The 21,248-nt window shown below is 48.6% G+C and overlaps 1 protein-coding gene across 3 annotated transcripts in view; it reads right to left on the bottom strand.

Annotated features, from left to right (window-relative positions):
- Positions 1-15,214, bottom strand: part of GHR (growth hormone receptor) — a 217,121-nt gene extending 201,907 nt beyond the window's left edge. For 2 of the 3 annotated variants that reach the window (XM_054583980.1, XM_054583987.1), the window contains exon 1: positions 14,727-15,214. In XM_054583980.1, the coding sequence (XP_054439955.1) occupies positions 14,727-14,766 (40 nt within the window). In that variant the 5' untranslated portion in view covers positions 14,767-15,214. Of the gene's footprint in view, positions 1-13,681; positions 13,890-14,726 lie in introns of those variants that run through there. The other variant, XM_054583985.1, reaches the window with a different exon arrangement.
- Between the last annotated feature and the right edge of the window lie 6,034 nt (positions 15,215-21,248).

Raw genomic sequence — 21,248 nt, 5'->3', positions numbered from 1 at the left:
TTTGCAAAATCCCAAATCCCAGAGAAGTCATTATAACTATTATATTAATTGGGCATTAATACGTCACTTCCTACATTTGGCAGCATGGGTTTTTTTTTTTTCCTGGAAATTTCTCCTTGCTGTATGCAAAATTTGAGATTTAATTAAATTAAGACAATTTATTTTTTTCAAATGATCAAGACAGTGTCAAGCTACCTAAGTCATCTACTTCTGCATCACAAACTAACCCCAAAATTGACAGTTTAAAACCACAAACATTTATTATCGTGCAGTCCAAGTGGAGGGACCCAGAAGAGACTTAGCCGGGTGGTTCAGCCCTGGGTTTTCCAGGAGGTTGCCGACAAGCGTTTGCTGGGAGGGGGCTACAGTTGTTCTGAGGTTGGGCTGGGGCTGCAGGCGCTGCCTCCAAGGTCCCTGCGGGGGTGGTCGTGGTCAGTTGGCTTCAGCTGCACACTGGCTGTTGGCCTGGGGCCTGAGTCCTCGCTACCACACCGGCAGTGGGCCTCTCCGCAGGGCAGCTCGGAACATGGCCGCCGGCTTCCCTGGAGTGAATGATCCCTAAGACAGACCGACCAGCACAGAGCCACAGTGCCTTTGGGCGACCTAGTCTCCAAAGCTGCACATGCTCACTTCCACTTCACTCCATTCTTTACGAATGAGTCACTGAGTCCTGCCCACATGCAAGGGGAGGGAACCTGGACTCCCCTCTTACAGGAAGGAACATCAAAGAGTTTGTGGGCCTATGTTTAAAAGCACCACACGGGCGGGCGGCAGTTAGTAGTGTGGGGGTTAGACATGTTTGGAATTAGGAAGACCTGTGTTTTAATCTGGACTGTGCTGCTTACCAACAGAGGGGCCTTGGCTACATTATTTAACCTCCCCACGTCATAGTTGCAGCAAAAGTACAATTAGGTAAATCATAGGACTTTTGTGTGGGGTTAAATAATATAACATGAAAAAGAACTCAGTATAGCTCCCAGTCTTAATGAGCACTTCCTTAATATTATCCACATAACAGTAATTAGTGAGGCAGCCTATTTACTGAGTGCCCACTAAGTAGATAGTACACAGTCCTTTGCCCCTAGGGGTTTACAATCTAGCAGTTGTGAAAGCAAATCTGAACTTAGAATAAAAAAGCCAAGTGCATTTACCCCTAGAAATCAGAGGGTTTCCTAGAGCGAGGCGGTCTGAAAGCAGTCCATAGGATATAGGATTCAAGGAAATACATGATGGGCTTGAGCATCTTCATCTGCCTTCTTGTGCTAAGAGTGGCTGCTCTTTCCACTATATCGTTCCCAGAAGTGCTGCACGTGAACCACAGCAGAGGACTTTGCAGGGGGGAGTGGGCCATGCGGCCAGCGCGGCCCCCTCCCCTGGACTCCCCAGGCCCCGGGTGTGCTGGTGCACAGTTTACAGGTCGCATGAATAGATCGCGCCTGTTGCCCCACATGCAAGGCATCAAAGGTCATGGTTTCAAGCCACACCAACTTAGATTAGCCATTTAAGTACACAGTTTCGTACATATGTTCTGAAAGGTAATTGTTTTTTTCCTTTCAAAAGTGTGCAATGCTCTACACGTTAAGAGTCTGGAGGGTATACCTTCCAGTCAATCCCTACTTACTCCTCCTAAGGGTGGGGGAGACCGTTTTGATATGATTGTCCCTTTGTACCTTCTTGGGTCTCATTGTGAGCCAATAATTTGTGTTTCACATAGATGGTATTATCAGATTCCAACTCTAGGCTTCCAACAACTTGTAATCAAAGCAAACATAAACAAAACCCCGTACAGCCTATTCTTTTCCCGGCTGCGAAGGAGGGGTTGGAGGACTGCAGCGTGGCTAGCCCAGCGAGCCGTGCTGGTTATCGTCCCAGAGCCAGAGCTCACATGGGTTACGAGAACGTCTCACTCCGCGCTTCGTTCCCGGGGACCCGGGCAGCCGAGGGTCGTTTTCCGTGGGGCTACTGCAAGTGTAAAGATTAGTCAAAGGTTGCATTAAATAGTCCATATCCCTCTTGTACCATTTTAAAAACACCATGAAAAATGATAACTATGGAAAAACTGAGAAAGGGAGGTCAATTACTCAAACACATTATAAAATAATAAAATATATGAATTATTATACAACATAAGTGCCCTGCTCTGTAGAGATGCTTGCTTCCAAGACTGTTATTAATGTTGTATCAAAACTTGATTATTGGCACTTGGGTGACTTTCTGAAGAGCTCTGTGGTCACTATATGTGGAGGTCAAGACAGCAGGTTTACCGAAGTTAGGCAGGCTTTGAGAACAACCCGCAGATCCCAGGCTAACACTTCTCCAGATCACTGTGGAAGATACCAGATGCCCGTGGCTACTGCCGTCTGATAATACAGACTTGTAAATACTGTGTGTCCAGCCGATGGCACCAAAAACAGGTGCTGGGCAAGCAGAGAAGAGTGGGAGTAATTGAGTATAGTACTGAGAATTTAGGCTCTGAAGTCAGAAGACAAGTTATAATAACCTCTGCTGTGTCCATTACCACCTGCGAATCCGGGGCAAGTGACTTAATGTCCCTGAGTCTCATTTTTCATCTGTCTAGGGTCCTCAAGGCCATGGGACTCACAGCAGAATTAAATGTGACATGCACCAGTAAGGCTAGGCACATCGATGGCCCTGAGGTGTGCCTGACAGGGGATCCTGCTTCCCATCTGATGTTCAGGACACATGTTCAACGCTGAAGTTCTTCTAAGCCATCACACTGTTGTGAGTGCTTCTCAGCTAACAGGAGGGGGCTCAATGACACGCACACCTGCTGAACGGGGCACTGTCCTTACTGCCGCGTTCATAGATTTATTTTGTTGTGCAAACACACCCTGTGTCCGACATGATGCTGGGCATCAGTGTGACTGTACTGTCATAGAACATACTCTCTAGTGACAAAGACTAGTTCGCTGAACGCAGGAGAAGGCCAAAGTGGAAGTGTCCGCACAGCAGTTAAAAACTAAAAAGAAAGGCAATGTGGTATTCCAAATTGAATTCTGAAACAGAAAAAAAAAGACACTCGTGGAAACACTGAAAAACCTGAATAAAGTCTGGAATTTAGTTAGCAGTGTTATACTACTGCTGGTCTCCTCATTTTCACAAGTTGACCGTGATTGCGGAGGGTAACATTAAGGAAAGCTCGTCACGGAATGTACAGAAACTCGATATCTTTGCAACTTGTCTGTAAATATGATATTAATCCCAAACAAAAAGTCTATTAACAAAATCACATTGTTATCCAATGCAAGTTGCCTGCCCCTTGTCCAGCCATCTCCCTCACCCCGACCACCTCACAGCGCCTGGTTCTAACCCCAGCACCTGCACCTCTTTTGTCTGAGGCTCCCTCTAGCATCTGGAGGCCAGTCTGCCCTGCGCAGCGTGAATGCCCGGGAGTTACTGGCTGATGAAGGTTGGTGGGTAAATATTCAAACCCGTCCAACCTTGGGCGAGAGGGGTCTAAGGTGTGTGTTCAGCCTGGGCTCCCAAAGTCTCTCCAGAAAGATCAGAAACTCCAGTTGTCAAGGGCTGTGAGGCGCTACACCGTGCACCTGTTCTTGGCTCCTGTCCCTACCTCATTTCACTTTGCCCAATCAATTTCTCCCTGAATCCTTGCATCACAGCCTGCTTCTGGGAGAAATCCAAACCAAGACACCACTTCCAGCTGTATTTGCTGATGAGGTGAGGCAGCTCCCGAGTCCGTCAGCCCCCGGGGACTGACAGGGACACACCGTGGCGGCCCTGGACTGCCTGTGGTTCCTGGAAAGAGCTCCGCCCTCCATCCCGTGAGGAAATCTCGCCAAACTGTAAATGCACTGGGAACAGACCCACTTGCAAGCTACGTGTTTTTGGATGCATGGAAGGGAAATAAATGTTAGGAAGAAGGCTAACAAAAACTTCCAGTAGCTCCTAACATGCATGCCTTCATTCATTCAACCAGAAACTACTAAGGATTTTCAATGGGATATAAAGTGAACAAAATAGAAAGTCTCTACTCTCAAAAAGCTTACATTTTTGTCAGCAGAGCTGGCCAAACACACACACACACACACACACAAAACAAAAACAAAAACAAAAACAAAAACAAAACAGGAAAACAAATTAATAAGCAAGATAATATTAGCCAGTGGTAAGTGCTGTGAAGAAAATAAAACAGGCTCTTGGATCAGCGTGGCCTAGTTGGGGGGAAGATTACTCTAACAGGGACCCAAATACCCACAAGCTTTTGTGCGCCCTCCTCTGGGCTCTCAGATCTTCCAGAACATCATCACAGGCTGCTCTTTACCAAGAAAGGCGTTACTACAACCCCCCGCGCCCCAGCTGGCTACCACGATTGCCCCTTAACTTGCCCAAAGCATCCCCTTGTCTAAGGAGGGTCTCCCACGGCCGGCAGAGAGCTATCGCTCTTACAAACGTGAATATCCAGGAATGGCTCTCAGTCTTGATTTTTAACCCAAACTTCCTGGGTCATCAATAATCACCTGGATAAACATTTTCACCTTTGTTGTATGGCAACTGTCTAGATACCCTGACAGAGAAGTCACGAGAAATTAGTCTCAGGACAGTACTCTTCTGGAAGAGGGAAATCTCAATAGCTCAAATGAAACTAAGGGTCCTTATGACTTTAACTAAACTTTGCTCAAAAACCTAGCACTAGAAATCACCTCCTCTCTCTCTCCCCATATATTTACATGGAGCACAGGAGCCTGCACCTGACTACTGGTCACAAGGTCCGGACCCCTGCAGGCTACAGATAACATCTTGACCTAAGTTATGTTTCAGGTGGAAAGGCCCCCGGGCTACTTTCCGATGAGACCCGACAGAGGAATGTTGGAGCAGAGGGCAGACCTGTCCTCAAGACCTAAAGGAATGATTTACTCCCCTTACCTCACCTCTGACCAATCCGTTCCCAGCATGACCCTGAACCCCTAACTCAGGGTCTTGTGATTTTGCCCAACAGAATCTGTAATCTACAGGCCTTGGGGAGTCGGGCCTTCAGAGCAGAAGCTCCCCATCTCTGGGTCGGCCAATTCAATATTAAACTGTTTTTCTTTCTGTCCTGCAAAGTCCTGCTTGGGCATGTCTTTGGGCCCGTGCACACAGGCGGCCGGACTCTAACACTGGGGTCCCGATAACACAAACCAGAGAAACAATGGCGGACTCATTAAAGCCACAATTTTGGTTTACAGAAAGGAAGGAGGGAAAAAAAGAGCAGTTGGTATCAAGTGGACCTCTTAAGCGTAAAGGTTTTAAGTCTCCTCCCTCAGAGCCTCTCAAAAGGGTGTGGCAGGAAGTCATCTCCTTCTGCATGTCCGGCATGTGCCAGGCACGGTTTTGACTCATTTGAACCACAGCAGCCTGGTGAGGTAGGAATCTCCATCCCCATTTTGCAGATAAAGCTCAGAGAGTTGAGTTAACTTGCTGAGACCGTCTAGGTGGTGAGTGTCAAAGCTGGATTCAAATCCCATCAGACAAGGCTGTGTGATTCCAAAGCCTACGCCATGCCCTTTCCAGAAGGTCGGCCTACCTTCAGGCTGTCACAGTGCTTGACACCTCGAGGGCACCGGCCAGCCCCAACTCACAGGCAATTCCTGTGCTCCCCGGGAAAAGGACTGCTGGTCCTGTGTCACTTGTCTCAGGTAGTTAGCCCAGTGACGGAGATAAACAACACGTTCTTCCCGAGTTCTAGTCCATGGCGTGGTGGGAATGTGGTCTGACAGAAAGAGCTCTGGGAAGAAAGCTGGAGGAACTGGGCTATCGCTCTCTCTGTCACGAGGCGTTTCATCCGAGGGCAGTCTTGTCCTTTCTCAGGGACTCCTACTGCGTCACCTGTGAATAAACTGAGGCTGTTGGACTCAATTTTCCACAGGGTCCACTGGCCCTTGAAGAGCGGCAATTCTTCTTGTATAGGGCTGTCCCTGGCTTTACAGACATCGAGCATCCTGATTCTAAGCACTAAAAGCCTAAACCACTTTCCAGTCCTGTGAGAACCATATTGCAAATGCCCTGGCAGTGAGGCAGTATGTGGCTCAGAATTATTGGTGGATGATCCCAAATTCTGGGAGGCCCTGTGGCTCCACTGAGCCAACACTGTCAGTAATAGCATGTGGCAGGAAGAGGGGATGGAGGAGGGAATTCCAGGCCAGTCCTACCATTGTAGCATCTATTTAGGATCATATTCTTGAAAGGAAGTCATACTGTTGGTGTCTTCGGTAGACCTCTTAGAATACCGTTACATAAAGAAGTTTTACAATTGAACGTGTAGAAGGTTCACACAAGAGAAGTATGCAGAGACACCTTGCAACAGTCCTCACTCCCCAGCAAGGACTTGGCTCAGGGTAGCCAATCCAAGCGATGAGGGGAAAATAAATCCACAGCCTGGTACACCCTGCCTGCTGCCCTGCTACTAGCTGCCCAAGTGAGCTCCAGCTATGCCTCCTGGTGCCTAGTTCCCAACCTTTCCACACAAAACGTCGACCTATCAAAAAAATTTACCATATTTTATGTCCTGGCACAGGAGCCACTATGCCCATAAATCCTCTCCTCTAACACTTCAGCCCAAACAGATCCCCCCTTCTCTCTAAATAAATACAGCATTTATAGTTGGCAATGGAATTCTCATTGAATTGTGTAACTGTCCACCATTCCACAGTCACACCACGGGTGTTGTTAGTGTTGCCTTCCTAGCGTGAATGCTAGGCCCCAAAGTCACAGGTCATGTCTATGGTGCTTTTCTATTCCCAGAGTGTCCAGCACGTTCCTGGGAACACAGGAGTAGCTCAATAAATATGTGTTCTGTCTTTGATTTTTCACAGGGATCCCCAAAATACCACTGCCTTAGCCAAACTTACATCCCATAAGCTGATTAAAAAAATATTATTTACTCTCTTTTCCCAAGTGATTTTCAAAGTACTTTTCAGATGATATGATTAATTCTTCCATACTCTGTAGGTACTGTAAGGAATAAATAAGGACACTAAACTTGATAGGACAAAAGCACAGGAACTGAAGTTTCATACTCTGTAATGAGGGGTATACCAAGTTCTACTAAAAAATTCAAAATATGTCTCCATCATGCTTCAGATATTAAAAACTTCTAGATGACTCCAAGGCCCCACACAGGATCCGCCTTGGAAAGATGGTCGTCATACTTGGGTGCTATCATTAATCCAAGGAGAATAATACCAAGTTTGAATTTCTAAGCTTAATCCCATCTCTAACCTGATTGTATCCACATCCCTTTGCCCTCAACGCTCCACTTACTCCTTGCCAGCACTTCAATTTCCCTCTGTGTCTTATTCCATACGAGGGTCACCAATAAAATATTTATTGAACATCTATTCTATGACAAGACAAGCACTGTGTTGCCAGCGTCTGTAAGGGAAACAAGATGCTACACTGGCTGCTCACATGAAGAAATCCCTCCTCTTCATTCTCGCTCCTCTTTCTTTAGCTTTCTGACTTGCTAGGTATCCAAATGGCGTCACTGCGTCAACCATCAGCATCTTGCCCAGGGATCCTGGTATCTTTTTCTGCCTCCTACCCCTGTGAAAAAAAGCCACTGTAGGGGTCCTATCTTCAGGACTCCTCACCATTCACCCTTCGCAGAGGTTTTACCACGCTATTTTTCTCTTTGCTTTGTCTAGTTGAGGTGTCCTGGGATGACAGTCACGGAGCCTGAAGGCTTCCCGAGAAGCAGCTAACAGGGTGAATTAGGATCACGCGCCATCGTACTGACCAAGGACAAAGGCTGCTTCCCTGACCAGTGGCGATCAAAACTGGAAGTCCGACTGAGGTCTCTCATCAGCCTTCATCACACTCAAGTGGGGCCATTTACTGTGTGGCTGTTTTGTAATAGCTATTCTCTCCTGTTTTTGATACGGCAACTCCAAGATCACAAAAAAGATGGATGTGAGGCTTATTAGGATTAAGTGCATTTTAGGCAAGTTTTCCTTTGGACTTAGGGTTTCATCCTATGTCTAACGTGTACTAAAGAAACAGAGAGGGATGCCTATTTTAAGTTTTTAAATTATATACTACTTTAAATGTTTCATTTTATAAACAACAATCAAAACGTTACCACGGCCACAGGGGGAGGGTAAGGACAGTATAGGAAATGGAGAAGCCAAAGGACTTACAGGTACAACTCATGGACATGAACTACGGGGGCGGTGGGGGGGCATGTGCATGGGATCAGGGGGTGCAGGGCGGAGGGAGATAATGGGGAGAAAAACATGGGACAAATGTAATAGAATAATCAATAAAATATACTTCAAAAATGAAAAAATAATAATAAAATGTAGGAACAATAAAAGCCGTTACTACAGCAAATGCTTAGCAGAGCAGGCGGTCCACCACAGATAACACAGAAAGCACCTGTTCTGTTTTGCAAACTCCTGTGTTGTTCTAAAGCCAAATGAGGACCTGACCAGGTAGGATGCACCTGATACCGTGAAGGGGGCATCTGGCCTAGGAGGCGCTTTCCATGGGGAAGCTCCGCCAGCCAGAAACAGACTTGTTCCCGTTCACGCCAATTCACAGTCAAAGGAGTACAGCTCACTGGGATTATAATGCTATTGTTCTAAAGGGAACAGATGGGCGTCTAGTCAATGACACTAGAAGCCAGCCCTCATCCAAGCCGTAAACACATCTGGAAGTCTGAAGGACTCTGTGGCAGAAACTACCTCCCGATTTTGGAATGGACTATTTGAAGGTAAGTTGAGATGCTAATTAAAAACACACAGCTTGGCAATTTCTGACCAGATCACCGCCTTGCTATGAATTACTTCTGAGTGGAATTGGTGGCTGATCTAAGGCTTCTCTTGCCCATATGAGAAGGTGGAAAGAAGCGCTGGGGAGCACAGCGCAGCGCAACAACGGGCCGCCCTGCCGCCCTTCCCCCAAGAGTCTGGTACTCATCCTGGAGTTTCCTTCCGCTCCAAGCAAAAGCAACAACAACAGAAGAAAACGGCTCCAGGAAGGCTTTTGCATCGGACCACAATGAGCTGGAATTGTTTCTGAACAGCGTCTGGAAGCACCGTTGTCATTACATGTGTGTCCATTTTACTTCATGGGTTAAAGAAAAATTGATGTTTATATTCAAAATTGTTGCATAGTGTTAAATAAGTGATATCGACTTATTTAACCTTCCACATTAATTCAACTGACACTCTTCCCACACCTGCAGAGGCATTCAATGGAGTAGAAAAATATAAAAATGAATAATATTTATTTCCTGTTCTTAAGGAACCCACAGCCTAGAAGGGAAGACAATGCGTAAAAAGTAGACTATGAAACTAAAAATGAATGCAATAGGTATTCTCGGAGAGGCCAGGCGATGCCAAGTGAGCCAAGGAGAAGACTGTGCCGTTCTATCCTGGGGCTTCTTTGTTGCAAAGTAGAGCTCTGGTTTGGAAGCTGAATGTGCCCGTACTTGTCAGTGGGCCTGCTGTAATTTGGGGTGCTGGTGGAGAGGAAGTAGAGTCATTAAATAACATTTTGAACTTAAAAATGCACTTTATTGCCCTGGCTGGGCAGCTCTGTTGGTTGGAGCATCGTCCAGTGCACCAAAAGTTTGCGGATTCAATCCCCTGTTAGGGTACATGCAGGAAGCGACCAACCGATGTTTCTCTCTCTTCTCTCTCAAATCAATAAATATATATTCAGGTGAAGGTTAAAAAAAAAAAAAAAAAAAAAAACAGCCCTGGCTGATGTGGCTCAGTGGATTGAGCTTGAGCCAGCGAACCAAAAAGGTTGCCAGTTTGATTCCCGGTCAGGGCACTTGCCTGGGTTGTGGGCCAGGTCCCCAGGAGGGGTTGCGTGAGAGACAACCACACATTGATGTTTCTCTCCCTCTCTTTCTCCTTCTCTTCCCCTCTCTCTAAAAATAAATAAAAAATTTAAAAAAAACGCACTTTGTCATTGATGATTTCCTCCCCCTGCATGACAACAGAATAAAGCCAAGGAGCACGTGTAACATGGGTGGAGACCACAGTGCAAGGGGATGAGCAAGGAAGCGCACCGCACACACCCAGGAGGCAGCAACCGGGACAGTTCCATCCACGAGCCCAAGAAGGTCCCTGGCTCCTTGTCCCGACTGAAGGTCTGTGCACAGAGCGGGGGCTTCTGCCAGGCCCAGACATCAATGTTTGTTACATGTTGTTTTTTTCTCATTGCCAAGAAAAACAGTCGTTTCTTTCATACCCAGACTTGCTGGGGGAAGAAAAAAGCACCCACAACATTTTCATCATCATCAACCATTAACGTTTCTAGCAGGAAGACAGAAGAGTCTCGGCTGTGGCAGATTCCCAGCCGGTGGTAGGGGAACCTTTAATTTAGCTGGGACGCCCCAGACAGATACATAAAAGTGAAATCCATCACACCAAGTAGGTTCTAATATGCAGTAGGCCATCAGTGCTACACAGGTTGTTTGTACTTAACCCTGCGTAATAGGAATGACAATTCTCACAGAGGAAGAAGTGAGTCTCAGAGGAGCTAATTTGCATGTCTAGTGGTAAAGGTCAGATTCAGACTGAGGCCAGTGGGCCCCCGAAGTGCTTGCCTTGGAACCGCGCCCCCTCCCTGCGTATATACTAGCTTTTTGCTTCCTTCCCCCATGAAGGATGGGACTTGGGAAGTGAAGGGCATCAGAGCCTTTGCAGACTTAAGTCCAGACACACAACAGGAAGCCAGAGCCCCCTTGGTACTGATGCTGTGACACGCCTGCTTTGGACACTCCTGGGGCACTAGCAGGCTATTCGCCTCCAGAGGAAAGAGTAGCCACGTCCTGTACGCACCTCGTAAATCCCCGCTGCCTGAGGAAGAAATTCTGTCTGACGTACTTTGACCGCCTTAGGGCCAGATGGCATGCGCTCCAAGACTTAGATGGGACAAGCCTTCCAGTCCATGCCTGACTGCCAGCCCTGCTCACGCTTGCGGAGGCAGACACAATGAGGTCTCTGAAGAGGACGCCTTGAAAGGTAGGCTCTACCCACCTGTAACATGCAGCTTCAACCTGCTTGTCTTCAGAACGTTCTACATCTGGCATTTATGGGGTAGGGGACCCTTGAGAGAGAGAAATTAAGTAGCTCTTTTCATCACATGTAGAATTCAATGGACCTTCACAGTATTACACTTTCCATAGATTTATAGAAAGTTCAAGCACACAAAAAAATGTTTGGAAACTATCATCATATCTTGTTTTGACTACAGATCATTAATAACCTGGAAAGAATAAGTTATTATCTTGTTTATGGGTTTAAAATTAGCAAACAGTATAGTGAGATGGCTTAAAAATCTCATTAATATTAAGCTGCCTTAATAGATGCAGATATTCCAGAAGTAAGGATTCCACAGCTTTGTCTCAGACAGTTCCCATGAGAATGGCGAGGCTATGGGATCTAAGACATGGCAGTCAGGGCAGAGAAGGGTAGTCACCTATGCGGGTGAGAAAAGGATACAGGAGTGGGCCAAAAGGAATTCAGGAAGAAGGAGCATAATGTTTGCTTTCAAATATAGTACCTAAGGGGAGGAGAGATTAGATGTATTGTGTCTGGCTCCAGCAACTGAGCAGTGGGCCAAAGGGTGGAAGAGAATGTTGGTTTAGTACAAGTCAGAGCTTTCTAAAAATGAATCTCTCTTAGAAGGGACTGGCCAGCAAGGAAAAGAGATTCCCATCTGATTCCACCCAAGAAAAGGTGGGCTGGCCCATTCTCAGGAGGGGATGCTGACGTGGAAGTCATGTCCCTGACAGACCAACCCTAACGCTGGTCATCACCTCAGTCAAGTACTTTATTGGGCACATTATTTACATTATACACACTGTTCCAGGTTGAAAAAAAATCACTTGAAAACAGACATCCTGTTTCACTTTGCTTATACAATCAGTGGAGGGCTGCCTCCTGCCCTTCCGAACTTCAATTCTTATCAACTCAAGATTCACAAAGTGATTTGGCAATTTGAACACTCATACTGTTTAAATCATTGCCAAAGAGACTATAGGGGTGTTTTTCACTAACTTCATTTTGTACTTTATTTTATTTATGTATATTCTTGTTTCAATTTTACAATTTTTTTATTGGTATTCTATTACAGTTGTCCCAAGATTATAGGGTTTTTTTTCTTTTAAGAAGAAGAAGAAAAAGTGATAGTTTGGATCGACGTATGAACACGCTAAGAAATAGAACTTATTTTTATTATTGACATATTTTTGAAAAATTTGTTCTCTAAAAGCAAACCACATCTCCATAATTGTGCAATTTACCAGTGGAATGACAGAGAAGCTTTAGCTTTGGGGTAGCAGATTTCAAAAATATAACCCACGCCTTTTTTCTAAGCTCTACAATTTGCTGTGCGGTGTTCTCACTGTTTCACTCAGATCTAGCTTTACATTAATAATGCCTCCCAGCCGATGGCCAAAAGGCTCGCCAAGTTGGACCACCATCAAGATTTGTTTCCACGCCGGGGTACTGCACACACTTGGCAGGAACAGGCTGCAGCTCGGCCTCCGTTTATTACATTGTCCTCTAAACACTGTGTCCTCCGCTAACAAGGTTCTCCACAAGACACTTCCATCGGTGACCAAGCACCATACACGTCTGTTAACGCAGGCGCCAGAGGCAGCACTGGGAAGGTGTTGGACATCCATTTTTAAGTGGTTTATGATGTGGAGTCTGCTGTTTAAAAACTAATAATCAAAAACGCACTCCCAAACTCTGCCTAGAACAAATATTTGCAAGGCAAAATTATGCTTGGTTTGCAAAAAAAAAAAAAAAAAAAAAAAAAATTGCACTCATGTTGGCACTTTGTCACAGCATTTATAGACTCTCATTTCACACTTTGGCCCATTAAGTGCTGGCTTTCCGTGGCATTCGGGAGACCAAAACTGTAATTTCACTATGATATATTTACTCCAGAAGGAAAGCTGAATGTTGACTCACCAACTTTCCTTAGGCCAATGGGAAGCAGCAAGTTTACAAGGGTGGAAGGGGAGATCAGGGATGGGCGGCGCCTCTCCGACCTACCAGTGGAGCGCTCCAAGTCCATCTGAAGGGGAACCACACAGAAGAGAGACCCCTTGAAATCCAACCTGGGATTTGCTTTTCTCAAAAGCGATCAGAATCCTCAGTCACAGAAAAGATGGAACCAACAATCCTGTCTGCTCAATCATTTTATTGTGTTTCTGTCCAGCATTTTAATTTCTGGAAATGTTTCAATACTAGTTATCCCCAAGGTCTACCCTTCGCCACCACAGGGAAAAGGACTTCCAGCAGAACCCGCTGGAAGCCAGCTCAGAACGCCAATTGCTCAGGGCGCAGAGCAGACACAACATCTGCGAGGAAAGGTGAGTGGCTTCCCAGGCACACACGCCAGCGACTCTACCAGTAAACCCGCCAGTGACCTGCTCGCCTCCACGGTGGCCAGCACAGCCCGGGAATTTCAGCCCCGCAGCCCCGACCTGGGTTCGGGTCTCCGGCATTCTATACACACACATACACACATATCCTAGAGTGCTGGTCCTCCCGTGCAGGGCTCTTGAGAGTTCCAGAAACCAGCTCCAGCCCTTTGTCCCTGAAAGGCAGTGGGTCCAGCATTTTCAAGTCTGTGGCACTTGAATGCTATGCAGGAATTCCTGCGACTTCCCAGCCCTCGGGCTTCCCGTTACCTTTCCCTGTCCCTTCCAAGGTCTCCTGGCGTTACAAACAGGCGGGCGGCACCTCTCTGGCCTCCTCCTCCTCCCCTGCACACCTACTGGCTCACACGCCGACACGCCTCCCCAGGCGCACACACGCGCACACGTACACCCATTCAGTACACAAACCCAGCGCCAGGCCGCCACCTCCCGCAGCCGGGCCCCAGCAAGTGTCCCCCTCTGGGTTAGACATAAAGCACTCGCCCCCTCCTCCAATAGACTTCCCCACGCACCCTCAAGTGGGTGACACTACCCGGGCGCCCTCTGCGCGCCGCCAGCGCCCTCTCCCCAGACGCGCGGCTGCCCCACTCCTCGCAGCCCTCCTGCCTCAGGCAGTTCTGTCAAAACTTGGAGTCTGGTTGATTTCATAACTGCGAGTATGTCCGGGGCTGGGGAAGCTCGGCTTGCCACGATTTCCACCCACCCCAGCTCCTGGGGACCGGTGGCTCTGACTCTGCTGACCCCAGCTCCTCTGATGTCAGTGCGAGGCTGCCTCCGCCACCAACGCCGCAAAGAGCCGTGCGCTTTGGGGAGGAGCACGCGGTGTAGACGCGCACAGCCCGGCGACCTCCCCTCTGCTCCGGTCGCGCCGCTCGGGACCTCTCCCGGCTCAGCAGCGGCTGCTTCAGGGTTCTTGTCCCAGCCCAGCTGATGATGTCAAACAGAAACACTCGCAAAACTTTTGCAGCAGAACTATCCAGGCACCGCAAGCTGCAGTCGGAGCAAGCGTCAACGTAGGATGGTTCTCCTGACGCCCCCAACTCCCGGCTGTCCCCTACCAGGCACACCATACACACATCCACAGCGTGGATCCGGTTACGACAACCCACCAGCAAAAAACAACTTCTCGAGGAAGAGGAGAGCACAACCTCCAAGTCACCCGGGGAAAATATCTGTGTAAATACGTAAGACAGACCCCCATTTTCATAAACCGCTGGCGTCCCCGGGTCCACTCCCAGGCGCCCTGGCACAACAGGGGGGAAAAATAAGAACCCGACACCGGAACCCGCTCCAGTACCTTCGAGCCTCGCCTCGGGATTGAGAGCGCGGGTTCGCATCTGCGCTGCGGCCGAGGGCGCGGGGGCCTCGGGCCCGCGTGGCCGCAGCCCGGGGTCCCCGCCGCGCCCGGGCTCAGCAGCCGCCGCCGCCGCTGCAGCAGCCGCCGCCGCCACGGCCGCCGCTCCCTAGACCGCCTCCTCTTCCCATGGCTGCGCCCAGCTTGGCAGCTCCCGGGCTGTCAGGCTCGGGGAGAGGGAGGGGGCGGGGTGAAACGGGAAGGGAGGATGGGACGGGAGGGGTGGGAAACCGCGGCCGCGGTTCACCAAGGGTCACGCCGGGGGCCCGCCGCCCCCGGGGCCCGGGCTGCCGGAGCGAGGGGGAGCCGGGCTTCGGCGCGGCCGGTCCGGGAGTCGCTGCGAAGGCGCCGAGCGCCGTCCGGGCCACGCATGCCGAGGAGCTGGGATGAAGCGTTTCCCGGCGCGGAGTTGGAGTTGGTGCGTGTCACTCTCCTCTGGGCTGCGCGGCTCCTCCTAGAGGAAAATATTGGTAGTTGCAGGACACTTCCTTCCTCTCCGCCCACCCCCGGTCCCAAAAAGAAGGCAGGACCTAAAAGAGCTCAAGTGCTCGCAAACGAAGGCTTACAGGAAAGTTAGCCACCCGCAAGAACGGGACGGGGAACCAGCAAGGTAGCTCAGAAAGCGTGATTAGCCAGCTAAACATTGCCTCCCTTCACCTGCCACCGATCCCCAAACTCCTGCTCACGGGGGCACGGGGCCGAGGCGGGGGGGCGGCGGGAGGGCGGGGGTGCGGGGGGGGGCGGCAACTAGCTAAAAGTAGGAAGGCCCTTGTTTTAGAGCAGGGAGATGAATTCACCGAGGACGGGAGGCAGGCAGGGAGTCCTGACCCGGGTCCCTCCTGGGGGTCGTCCTTGCCTCTGACCTAGGGGACGCGTTTCCACCGCCTGGTTCTGGACAGAGATCGTCCGTCAAATGCAGGCCTGCCCTCCTCCTTCCATGGCAGGGAAGACAAAGCCAGCCGAGAAAGTGCTTCAGAGAGCTAAGCATGTCATTTTGTAAAGCATCAGACTCCCGGTCACCGTATGCTTTTCTAAGCAGAAAGTACAAAAGTCCAGTTACAGGTTGTCTGAGATCTGAAGGAGCAGTTCAGTCATGCTGGTTTTTTACTATTTGCTTTATTACGGACTGCCTGTTGTACTGTCATTTGTCTAACAGCTTTGGCTTATTAAGTGACATTTTTTTTTACAGGGCTCCCAGACACAAAGCCAAGTTTATACCCAGAAAAAAATGTTTAAACAACTTACATTTCAATCAAGCTTATTAGCACTAGAATAAAAGGTCTCCAGGCATAAAAATGGGGGGCGGGGCGGGGAGAGGAATAAGATTTGGGAAGGAACATAGGAGCAAAGACATTGAAGCAGCAGATGTCACATAAGGCACCCCTGTTTTTAAAGGAACCCGATCAGTGGAAAATTCTGTTACTAAGGATCCTTTCCAAGGCTGAGCTGTGGCCCAGCAACCCCACTTCTCCAGGCAAAGACGCACGGAGCGAAAGGAGGAAAGGTCCTGGAAGGGGTGTGTGCCATCACTGCCTGCCAGGGGGAAAAGAAGGCAGGCGGACGGTTTTGAACTGTCCTGTTCTGTCTCACCCCAGTACAAGAAAGATTCTCCTTCCCTGAGGCCCTTCCTGAATCCCTCCATGGCGGCCTCGGCCTCGCAGCTTTGCCAGAGCAGGAGGTGTGTTACCAGTGTCTGGAGTGTCTTGAAAGGGAAGTTGCCCACCTGAAGAAAGGCTAGGGCACAAGCAGGCAGGAGTGATGGGTGGTCAGTCCCCACCTGCTGGCTCTGCTGCTGTCTGAGGCGACCTTCCAAGCTGGCTCTCTAGCCGTGGGCCCCACCAAACCCTCTCTCTATCCCCTCTTCCTCTCTTTTTCCCTCCCTGCCCTCCACCCCCGCCCCTGCAACTCTGAGAATCTTGATCTCATCAAGGAGGCACCAGATGGAGTCCTGAAGCCCTTTCTTTCTTTTGTTTACACCCTGAGGTGATTTCAGGGCCATGCCTAAAATTCCTCTTTTCTCAGAGTTCCGCTGTGGCCTCCCTGGTGTGGGACAGGGAAGCAGAGGGCTCTGGCTACGCCCTGCCTTTGGGAGAAAGGTCCTACACACAGAAGACACAGAAAAGATGCCCTATTTATATAAAATAGCTTGGAACCAGAGGAAACTTGCAGCTTAGATGACGGGCAGTCTTTATTTGGAAGTCCCATGAATAATGGTCCCTGGACTTCATATCTGACTATGTGTAGGTCTAGCGTCGTAGAGGTCACTTTGTATTTTCCAGATTATGGGCGGGGGCGGGGGGCGGGTAGAATGTGTCAGGTATTGAGCTGACTGATTTGTTACAAGTTAAGGCAAACCAGAGCCCCTTTGCCTTATGAAACCTGAAATTGTCCATACTCATGGCTTCCGCTCAGCATAGAATCCCTTAGTTCATCCACGTAGGGAAGTCTCCTTGACCTTCAAGGTTCAGCTCCGCTATTTAGTTCCTTTTTAAAGCCCTTCCCGACCGTTCCCACAGGTAGTACTCATTCATTAACCATCCCCATTTAAGCTTTCAGATCTACTGTTGTTAAATACTTCAGTTTTTATTGGTATGTTTGTTTTTCCCGTTCATTATGAGACCCTTAACATTTGTACCTGAACCGTCTCCGTTAGTGCCCGGCAAATGGTAGTGTGCCCAGTAAGTGTTTAAACTAAACTGAATGAAAATGTGTACCTCCCGACTTTGTGTTTTTCAAACCTCAGTCTCTGCACAGAGCCCCAGGTAGCTGCACTGGGTGTCCACGCAGAGCCTGTTCGCTCCTCGCCGCACCGCTGGCTCCGGGCCTGAACCGCTCTCCTTTGCCGCCTGGGTCGCTGCTCCAGTCTTGCTACCCACTGGTCTCCTGACACCAACACGCACCTCTGCCCCCTGCCACGGCCCCCACCACGGCCAGCCAGTGTCTGGTCTAAACAGTTACCAGCAGGATTCTTTTTGACATTCAGTCATACTGGGACACTCAGAGGTTCTCCGATTTAATCAGAGTGAAACTCAAAATGGCCCCGCGAGGCCCTCCATGAGCTGCCGTGTACCTGTGTCCTCCCCCTGGTCTCCTGTCTGCTTGGGGACGGGATGCACGCAGTGCAGGTCCCCTCACTCTTTCCTAAGCAGGCCCTTGCACGGCTCGCTGCGAGCCTTCCGCTGGCGCGCCCTCTGCCTCGGGCCTCTACGCCTGCATAGCCTCCCTTCCTTCCTTTAAGTCCAATCCACCGCCCAGGATGGCTGCGGCTGTGGCTGTAGCCCAACACAAAATCATAAATTTACTTAAAACTTTTTTCTTGCTCATCAGTTTTCATTAGTGTTTGTGTATTTAATGTGTGGCCCGAGACAACTCTTCTTCCAGAGTGGCCCGGAGACACCAAAAGGTTGGCCACCCCTGCTACGTCTTTGCTCAAATGTACCTTGTGAGAGAGGTCCCTCTTGAGGACCCTATTCCACCCCGGTACAGCCCCCGCTTCCTCCACCCTGCTGCATATCTCTGCTACAATGTGCCAGAAAATAGAAACTGCATTTTAAAGACAACACAGACAATTATAACATGATTCAGATGATGCATATTCAAGTGTAGACATCTAGGAATTATATCTTCCCAAACTATGCAGTTCCACAGTATAAGTAGCATAAATTCCTTAAGCCTACTGTTATCTGGGATTAGCTTTGGTTGAGGTGACAAAGCTTTTTCTTAAAACACCTGAAAGGGCATTTTGTGTCTGCTTCATTCTGTAGCATTTGTAGTTGAAGAACATAGGACTGGCAGGTCAGGAACCTCGGGGCACTGGGTGAGCCATCTGTGGCTTTGGGCAAGTCAGTTACCTACCTCACAATGACTCGATTTTTGATCTACAGACTGAGGGGGTTGTGATCTGAGATCATTTCGGCTGTAAAACAAATGACTAGATTGATATTTGTGATGGTTAATATTATGTGTCAATTTGGCTAAGCCACAATATTCATATATTTGTTTGAATATTATTCTAGATATTTCTCTAAAGGTATTTTAAAGATGAGATTAACAATTAAATCAGTAGACTCTGAATAAGATAGATTATCCTCCATAATGTGGGTGGGCCTCATCCAATCGGTTGAAGGTCTTAAGAGAAACAGACTGACGCCTTCAGAAGAGAGAATTCTACCAGCAGACGGCCTTTGGACTTGACCTGCAGCACCAGTTCTGCCCTAGGTCACCAGCCGGCCAGCCTACGCTGCAGGTTTTGGACTTGCCAACCTCCACAATGGCATTTGCCAATTCCTTAAAAAAAAAAGTATCTATATATCTATCTATCCTACTGATCCTGTTTTTCTGGAGAACCCAGACTAACACAATATTATTGGTAAATTCCAAAAATAAAACACCCTTACCTTAAAGGATTTTTTTCAAACTAACCCTGAATTCCCATCCACCAGATCTTTTCCTCCAACAAATGTTGGAGCGCCCACACCACGACAGATCGGTGCCAGGAACTTCAGATGCATCAGAAAACACACGGCACACCCACCAACCCTTCCCTCATAGGGCTTGCATTCTATCAGGGAGCGACAATGAATAATAGACAGTAAGTAAATCACTGATGTGCTGATTAAAGAAAACGGTAGCAGGACAAGGGCTCAGGACCACAGGCCGTGGGGGTAAGAACGCTGGACCCCGCCTCGCTCAGGACTCTGCAGTGGGCTGTGGAATTGAGCGGGGGTGGGGGGCTGTGGACACACTGCAGGAGCTCCCTGACCAGGGCCACCTCCTGCCCTGGCCCCCAGCCCCAGCCACGATGGCACCGGTGGAGGACAGCAAGGAGGCCGTCTTAGGAGGACAACTTAGGAGGCATTTACCTTTTCTTTCCTCTCTTGAAAGACGACAGGGAAAAAGCTATTTCATGATCCGGAAATTCTTAGCAAAGACTTACGAGGAGGTTTCCGAGCCAGAATTAAAGCTTCCCATCACCACTTATTTTATGAAGTTTAGAAACAGGTGTTTCAATTCAGAGCTCATAAAAGCTAAAAGGAATTTGATGGCCTCGACTCCGTTGGGTGGATTCAGCCACCCACAGGCCGGCTCAGGGCCTGGGAAATGCCACCTGGTGGAAGGGAACAGAGTAAGGCAGGTCTCAACGGGGACTTAGGAATGAAGAAGGTCCCCCTTTAAATCATTTAAGTGTAAAGATTTGAAAAACTGAAAAAAAAATTGAGGTTATTTTCTCTGTCCCCCCACCAAATACCAAAGCTTGTTTTTTAAAAATCGAGAAGCTAGACAGTCATGTAGCTTCTGCCTGGATAATGATACTGATGGGTAACCCACTCCCTGCCTCACTGGAATGTGTGTTCCATTTTGCGTCTGTGCTCTTCATTAAAAGTGCTTCAGCCAGAATCTGCTGTTCTATTATTTATACCAGTTCTAGCTGTGGAGCACATAGGAAGCAAATTAGAAATTCAAAGTTTTTCGCGAGACACTTTTCTTTCCCAGGTCTCACTGCCTTACCTCTTCTCCAGGCCAAACATGTGGGTCCTTCCACTGCTTCTTACGTGAGGCGGTTTCCAGACCCTACAGCGTCCTGGGCCACTACCTTAGTGTGAGCTCTGGGTCATCACAACCCTTCATGCATTTCTATTCCCAGTGTCAAGTTCGACCCCACCATAGTCGCAGTCAGATAGAGGAGGACGAGCTGCCAATGAATGGGCTGCTCTGAATGGCAGAAACGGCAGGCGACCCAGAGACCGAGAGGCGGTGGGGGCCCCAGCACCAACCCTACCCTGTCCCTCACTCCGCTCACTCGCCACGGAAGGGGATTTACCAAACTGCGAGCAAAGCATTTCTTTCCCTCTCTTCTTTCCTTTCACACTCATTCCATCCTTTCCTGCCTCTTGTTTTCACATATTATTTTGTTCTGTGCCTCTATCCTTTTTAGTTTTTAAAGAGGTGGAAATATAAAAGCAAAAAAAAAAAGGTACGAATGAGAAATGAATCTGAGGAAGTATGAAAAAGTCGTGTTGCATTTTTCCTTTGTTAGAAATTAGGCACACGAAATATTTTCAATTACTAAATGAACTATCAACCTAGTTTGCTAATCAGACTTCTCTGAAGCCAGCACGAAAGCAAAGCGCAAGAGGGAGAACACAGAACTCTTTGCACATGAAAAGAACACCCAGTACCCCCTCGGGGGCAGGGGAAGGGCAGGGAAGGGGTGGACCGCTGGAGAATTCTTGGCTGGCACAGCCGCAGGCAGAGCAAGGGCTGTACCGAAGGGAGGGAGGGCCTGGGGGCTCCCAGCCCCTCTGCAGCACCTGCTGAACCAGGTGTAGGAGTGGGACATCTTCCTACAGCAAATTCTATCTCATATAAAGGAACTTGAGAACTAAGTAAAATAGGTCTCAGCTATTGCAGACAAATAGGAAATCAGAATGTCTGTCAAAATTAACTTGGCTTCACGGTTTATTG

Source organism: Pteronotus mesoamericanus, unplaced genomic scaffold, assembly GCF_021234165.1.
Source record: "Pteronotus mesoamericanus isolate MK-2021 breed Mesoamerican mustached bat unplaced genomic scaffold, CSHL_Meso_final contig_75, whole genome shotgun sequence".
Taxonomy (NCBI): Eukaryota; Metazoa; Chordata; class Mammalia; order Chiroptera; family Mormoopidae; genus Pteronotus; species Pteronotus mesoamericanus.
The sequence above is the reverse complement of the archived record's forward strand: the minus strand, read 5'-3'. Positions and strand labels throughout refer to the sequence as shown.